The sequence below is a fragment of the Protopterus annectens genome, chromosome 8.part1 (genome assembly GCF_019279795.1).
Source record: "Protopterus annectens isolate FY-2018-M chromosome 8.part1, PAN1.0, whole genome shotgun sequence".
In the NCBI taxonomy this organism is placed as follows: Eukaryota; Metazoa; Chordata; order Ceratodontiformes; family Protopteridae; genus Protopterus; species Protopterus annectens.
Window position 1 is genome coordinate 388,799,054 of NC_056742.1, and position 8,123 is coordinate 388,807,176.

At 31.7% G+C, this 8,123-nt stretch overlaps 1 protein-coding gene across 1 annotated transcript in view; it reads right to left on the reverse strand.

Annotated features, from left to right (window-relative positions):
• Positions 1-8,123, reverse strand: part of LOC122810373 (mixed lineage kinase domain-like protein) — a gene marked incomplete in the record, with an annotated part of 573,260 nt that overhangs the window by 187,457 nt on the left and 377,680 nt on the right. Inside the window, 1 exon segment of the mRNA XM_044081960.1 lies at positions 2,129-2,178. Within this exon segment, the coding sequence (XP_043937895.1) occupies positions 2,129-2,178 (50 nt within the window).

Consider the following 8,123-nt stretch of genomic DNA (forward strand, 5'->3'; position numbering starts at 1 on the left):
ATTAAACTAGGTATAAATCCCTATGTCACAAGATGGGTTGCCAACTGGCTCACTGACAGAACCCACACTGTGAAAGTACCAGACTCCAAATCCGACTTCAGACCAGTGACAAGAGGAATGCCACAGGGGTCAGTCCTGGGTCCTCTTCTGTTTGGTATCTACTTTTCTGAAGTACAGGCTAACACAGAAGGTCTTTGGCAAATGAAGTTCACAGATGACTGAAAACTAGGAGCCATAATCGAAACTCCTAACGATGTGGACATCCTACAAAAGGGCCTCACAGAGACAGATGCCTGGTGTCAAAGCCATGGCCTCAAGCTCAATGCCAAAAAGTGCATTGTCATCCCCTTAGGTAAAAACTCTGTACCCATGAGTTACCACATAGGTGGTAGTCTACTTAACACCCAAAGTGTGATAAGAGACCTTGGGACACATGTGGACAGTAGTCTCTCCTTTGATAATCACATCACCACAGTAGTCAGGAAATCCTTCTACATGGCACACCTCACCACAAAAGGTTTCTCATCCAGGAAAAAAAGAGGTCGTTGTTCCCCTCTAATCATCACTTATTAGACCCATTATAGAGTACAATGTCCCTTTTTGTATGTACCTCACAAGACATCTACAACAACTGGAAAGGCCGCAGAAATACCTCAAAAAGAGGATTACCGGCCTCAAACTGATGCCCTACGCAGACCGTCTCAAAAAACTCCAGCTTTACTCCATCGCATATCGCCTATTCATAGGCGATCTCTGCTTAACATGCAAATCTATGTTAAACCCAGAGCTGATGGACATGCTACACTTAAAGAAATCCCAATCTCTCTGAGCTACACACTCTAGGGACCTAAACCTTGTCACCACAATAAACAGAACATGCTGGAGGGATAGATTCCTGTCACAGAGACTTTCCGTACTCTGGAACAAACTACCTATCTATATCAAACAAAGCTCCTCATTAGCATTCTTCAAGAAAAATCTTGATGATTGGATGGGAAATAGGAAATTCACCCCGGGGATCACCTCTGTGGCTTTGCTCGACAGGGGCACAGGAAAATAATTTTCTTGGGTGGCAAAAGCCAGGGTACTTTTTGGCTAGGCTTATATAGGCCCTAGGACCAATAGCCTAGTACCTACCTATGAACCTATGAATTATAAATTCTGGTCTGAACTAGCATTGCTTTTGGAAAAGCATGAGGAAGGTACTCTGAGATTATGTCCTTTGTATGAGAATCTTAATTGGAAAATACATTATGTAGCTTTGCATGTATGAACATTTGCACTTATGATGAGAAGGCAAGCTTTGTGTGTGTGTGTGTGTGTGTGTGTCCATATATATATATATATATATATATATATATATATATATATATATATATATATATACATATTTGCTAAGTAGTTTAGCTTAAGCATTGTTAGAGATATTTAATTTAGGTGAGCCTAAAGGTTAATTGTATTTTTCATGATATGAGGTTTTCTATATGTTGCTTTACATATTATTTAACTAATTTATTTTACTTTCCTGATTTATTTTCTTAATGTTAGTACATTTCCAGTTGACACTATACAAACAAATATTTAATAAAAAATGTAGAAGAAACATTATTAGATAGAGTTCAGAGCTGGGTTACCATTTTAATTAATAGATTAATTGATTGATTAATTAATTAATTAACTAATTAATTTTCTATATTTTTATTTGTTAACTGGGTAGGTCCACTGGAGAAATGTTCCATTTTAGGGGTGACCCTGGGACACTACTTAATTCAGCAAATTAATGCAGGCTCAGGGAAATGAACCCCCGACGCACAGGAAACAGCTCATTTTTAGCTCGTAGTCTTATTTCTCTGTGACAACTGCTAGACTTTGAAAAACATTCTTGTCACTTTACTTATTACACATCTGATATACTGCATGCTTACCTAAATGAACGCTTATCAGTATTTTAAATATCCGTACGTATATGTGCTTACACAAGTGTCTACCATTGTGAAATTCTAATTCTCCTTTTTTTGACCCACAGAAAGAAATCTGTTTATAATATTAACAGTCAGTAAAACACTATATAGCTTAACAATTTAGCTGAATATATATATATTTCCCAGAAATACTTTAATTATTATACCTTTAAAGGGGATTTCTCTTGTTGATATCTCCCACAAAACGATTCCAAAGCTGAAAGGGAAAAGACAGGCCGATGAGTAAAATATCACACATACAAAGGTGATAGTAAACTGAACATGGACAGTACCATTGGTTTACTAAAGTTAAAAACAGAACAAAAAGCTAAAGGAGTAAATATGAGACATCGCCTAATTATAAACTTGTGCTGACTGTTGCCATGTTAAACTTGAATCTGAATGTTTTAAGGGGTTTTCAGATTTGTACTGAATACCTCTTACTGCTATAACGTTATTTTTTAATTCTTTGTGCAAAACTGCCCATTTCAATAACACTTTCAGTGCAAAAACTAGTGGTTACACTTAGTTACCTAAGCAACATACATTTTCTGTGTCAGTTCATTCTCTGTAGTTAAATTATTTGCCTTCTATCTCACGTATCTGTATCACATGACTTTTCTGGCCTTCAGTTACCTTCTACAAATACAGGCATGCCTGGCTACCACACCCATTTGCATCACATCATATGTACACAATCCATAACATCAGCAAGATAAAACAGTACCGACGCAGAAATCTGTGAAAGGGTACATGAATTATTTTATTTGCAAACTACACAGGACATCTTGGATGGTGTTGTCCCTTTTAGTGGATAAACTGTGACTAGGAAGACAAACTATTATGTTTCAAAAGATACAGGTTCTGGTGACTAACAATGTGCAATAATTCTGAAAATTGGTACAGAACTGTATAAAAGATAAAAGAAGACAAGCAGCTGCAATGAGATTTCAAAATAGTCTGTAAATAACAAAATAAAACAATAACAGAATTCTAAGATCACATAAACCTACATTTGTTTTTATCATCTGGGTCAGGATATCATGAAGACACGTAGAAAGAACAAAACATGGAAAAACAAAACAAAATGAAGCCACTGAATAACTGCCAAAAGAACTTTAATGCATTGGTGCACAACGTTTTTGTGGGGAGGGCCACTATATGAATTCTTAGTGCGTCTGCAGGCCACCTCAAAACATAAAAAGTCATTACAAGTTAACAATAGGTACAAGTGACTGGCAATTTTACTTAAAAGACAGCAGTCATGAAATTGCTTGTTTTCTACATCAACTTTGCATTTAACTTTATTCTGGCTTGCAGGTATGACTTATTACAGATTTGAAGAAAGTTAGTACTGTTTACAGACTAAAAGTTATAAACAACAAAGAATAGTTACTTCTGTAGCTAAAATTAGAGGTGTGCGCAACTGCAGTCAATTAGGTAAGTACACACGTGCCAGAAAGTTTGCGTGACTGGAGTAAGGCATAGCATTTTTTCACTTTTTAAAAACATTTTTGGTTACTTTCTGTTTTAATGGCATTAACTCAGAAGGAAAATGACAATTTCTGTTTGAGGAGAAAGAGGGGCAAGACTAATACCAGTAATGTTGGCCATCAGGGAATTTCAGGTGAGATGGTGAGACAAGGAATCCCAGACAGTGACAGAGGTATAATCCCCATAAGGGCATTTATGGCCCGAAAGGAGGCCATAGTATCTGTTGGTTTACAGGATTAGCAAATTACCTAAGGTATATATCCAGCAAGTATGATGCAGCGTCCAAGAAATCTATGAAGAGCTGCCAAAAACTGCATTATAAATTTGTGTTGGATAAAAAAATAAAAATAATAATAATAATAATAATACCAAGTCTATTTTTCTTAATAGTCTGCTAGTGTTTAATTTTATATTACAGCATGCTAGTGTTTAATTTTATGTTACAGCATGCTAGTGTTTAATTATATTACAGCATGCTAGTGTTTAATTTTATGTTACAGCATGCTAGTGTTTAATTATATTACAGCATGCTTGTGTTTAATTTTATATTACAGCATGCTAGTGTTTAATTTTATGTTACAGCATGCTAGTGTTTAATTATATTACAGCATGCTAGTGTTTAATTTTATATTACAACATGCTAGTGTTTAATTATATTACAGCATGTTAGTGTTTAATTATATTACAGCATGTTAGTGTTTAATTATATTACAGCATGTTAGTGTTTAATTTTATATTACAGCATGTTAGTGTTTAATTATATTACAGCATGTTAGTGTTTAATTATATTACAGCATGTTAGTGTTTAATTATATTACAGCATGTTAGTGTTTAATTTTATATTACAGCATGCTAGTGTTTAATTATATTACAGCATGCTAGTGTTTAATTTTATATTACAGCATGCTAGTGTTTAATTTTATATTACAGCATGTTAGTGTTTAATTATATTACAGCATGCTAGTGTTTAATTTTATATTACAGCATGCTAGTGTTTAATTATATTACAGCATGTTAGTGTTTAATTTTATATTACAGCATGCTAGTGTTTAATTTTATATTACAGCATGCTAGTGTTTAATTTTATATTACAGCATGCTAGTGTTTAATTATATTACAGCATGTTAGTGTTTAATTTTATATTACAGCATGCTAGTGTTTAATTTTATATTACAGCATGCTAGTGTTTAATTTTATATTACAGCATGTTAGTGTTTAATTATATTACAGCATGCTAGTGTTTAATTTTATGTTACAGCATGCTAGTGTTTAATTATATTACAGCATGCTAGTGTTTAATTATATTACAGCATGCTAGTGTTTAATTTTATATTACAGCATGCTAGTGTTTAATTTTATATTACAGCATGCTAGTGTTTAATTTTATGTTACAGCATGCTAGTGTTTAATTTTATATTACAGCATGCTAGTGTTTAATTTTATGTTACAGCATGCTAGCGTTTAATTATATTACAGCATGCTAGTGTTTAATTTTATGTTACAGCATGCTAGTGTTTAATTATATTACAGCATGTTAGTGTTTAATTATGACAGCATGCTAGTGTTTAATTTTATGTTACAGCATGCTAGTGTTTAATTATATTACAGCATGTTAGTGTTTAATTATATGACAGCATGCTAGTGTTTAATTTTATGTTACAGCATGCTAGTGTTTAATTATATTACAGCATGCTAGTGTTTAATTTTATATTACAGCATGCTAGTGTTTAATTTTATATTACAACATGCTAGTGTTTAATTATATTACAGCATGCTAGTGTTTAATTATATTACAGCATGCTAGTGTTTAATTTTATATTACAGCATGCTAGTGTTTAATTTTATATTACAGCATGCTAGTGTTTAATTTTATGTTACAGCATGCTAGTGTTTAATTATATTACAGCATGCTAGTGTTTAATTTTATATTACAGCATGCTAGTGTTTAATTATATTACAGCATGTTAGTGTTTAATTATATTACAGCATGCTAGTGTTTAATTTTATATTACAACATGCTAGTGTTTAATTATATTACAGCATGTTAGTGTTTAATTATATTACAGCATGCTAGTGTTTAATTTTATATTACAGCATGCTAGTGTTTAATTTTATATTACAACATGCTAGTGTTTAATTATATTACAGCATGTTAGTGTTTAATTATATTACAGCATGTTAGTGTTTAATTATATTACAGCATGTTAGTGTTTAATTATATTACAGCATGTTAGTGTTTAATTTTATATTACAGCATGTTAGTGTTTAATTATATTACAGCATGTTAGTGTTTAATTATATTACAGCATGTTAGTGTTTAATTATATTACAGCATGTTAGTGTTTAATTTTATATTACAGCATGCTAGTGTTTAATTATATTACAACATGTTAGTGTTTAATTTTATATTACAGCACGCTAGTGTTTAATTATATTACAGCATGCTAGTGTATAATTTTATATTACAGCATGCTAGTGTTTAATTATATTACAGCATGTTAGTGTTTAATTATATTACAGCATGCTAGTGTTTAATTTTATGTTACAGCATGCTAGTGTTTAATTTTATGTTACAGCATGCTAGTGTTTAATTTTATGTTACAGCATGCTAGTGTTTAATTATATTACAGCATGCTAGTGTTTAATTATATTACAGCATGCTAGTGTTCAATTATACTACAGCATGTTAGTGTTTAATTATATTACAGCATGCTTGTGTTTAATTTTATATTACAACATGCTAGTGTTTAATTTTATATTACAGCACGCTAGTGTTTAATTATACTACAGCATGCTAGTGTTTAATTATATTACAGCATGCTAGTGTTTAATTTTATATTACAACATGCTAGTGTTTAATTTTATATTACAGCACGCTAGTGTTTAATTATACTACAGCATGCTAGTGTTTAATTATATTACAGCATGCTAGTGTTTAATTTTATATTACAGCACGCTAGTGTTTAATTATATTACAGCATGTTAGTGTTTAATTATATTACAGCATGCTAGTGTTTAATTTTATATTACAGCATGCTAGTGTTTAATTTTATATTACAGCATGTTAGTGTTTAATTTTATGTTACAGCATGCTAGTGTTTAATTATATTACAGCATGCTAGTGTTTAATTTTATATTACAGCATGTTAGTGTTTAATTATATTACAGCATGTTAGTGTTTAATTTTATATTACAGCATGTTAGTGTTTAATTTTATATTACAGCACGCTAGTGTTTAATTATATTACAGCATGTTAGTGTTTAATTATATTACAACATGCTAGTGTTTAATTATATTACAGCATGTTAGTGTTTAATTATATTACAGCATGTTAGTGTTTAATTTTATGTTACAGCATGCTAGTGTTTAATTATATTACAGCATGTTAGTGTTTAATTATATTACAGCATGTTAGTGTTTAATTATATTACAGCATGCTAGTGTTTAATTTTATATTACAACATGCTAGTGTTTAATTATATTACAGCATGTTAGTGTTTAATTTTATATTACAGCATGCTAGTGTTTAATTATATTACAGCATGCTAGTGTTTAATTATATTACAGCATGCTAGTGTTTAATTATATTACAGCATGCTAGTGTTTAATTTTATATTACAAGTCTTCTGTCTTATTACAAAATATGCAGCTCACCAAATTCACATTTTTCAGCTCATTTCTTCAACTCAATAACATGAATCTACATTTTTGGCTTAGCAATAATTGGAGATTGTATCTCTAATTGCTGCTAAAAGAATTAAAAATCACCATGGCATTTTTTCCAGCAACATGTAGAAATACAGTGTACTGATGTACTGAACAGCTTTAAACATTTTAGCTCTTTCACTTGCTGTGAGTAGCAGCTCAAATTTCTGGATCCAACACCTCCAGTTTTATGCCAAATTCTGTTGTAATGAAAAAAATCTTAGTGGCTGCAGTTGAGCCAATATTCCACTAAAACTACTTTTGTAGTTTTAAATGCAGACTACAGGTAACAAATGCATTCATTCACTACTGCAGCATAAATCCCCATTCAGTGACTTTATACCATGTCCAGAGACTTGATAAATAACACACAAATAGAACTTTCGTGCGTCACAAGACATGCACATTGCTCTAGCTATTTCATTAGTATTTAACAGTATATACCCAGTATCTAATACAAGAAGGGACTGGGTAAGAAATATGACATTCAGCCCCAAGAAGCAATATGACTGAACTGAGCCATTGCTTGGATCCTCCCCAAAAGAGGCTTAAATAAGCAACACTGGTAAGTGGCACACTCAGACTTTCAAGGAAGCACAAATCAGGTTAGAACATTTTAAAAACATTTTTTTCCATCATAAATCTTGTAAAACTGCAGATATTTTTCATTGCTGTATCTCAGACAGTTCATCTTCACATACGATGATTCAAACAATTATGTAATTAAACCAAATAGATATTGGGTCTATATTTGATCACCGAACACTTAAAAAAGCGAACAGTGATTAATTGACCCTATGTAAGTAAAAGCTTACAATCTCAAACTGTCAGAACAGTGATTTTTCTCCTAGGGAAATAAATTGCTGTTCCAAAACACATACACACAACACAAGCACATCAAACAAACAGCAATTTACACACATACACCTAAAATCTGACACCTAACCCTACACTAAACTATA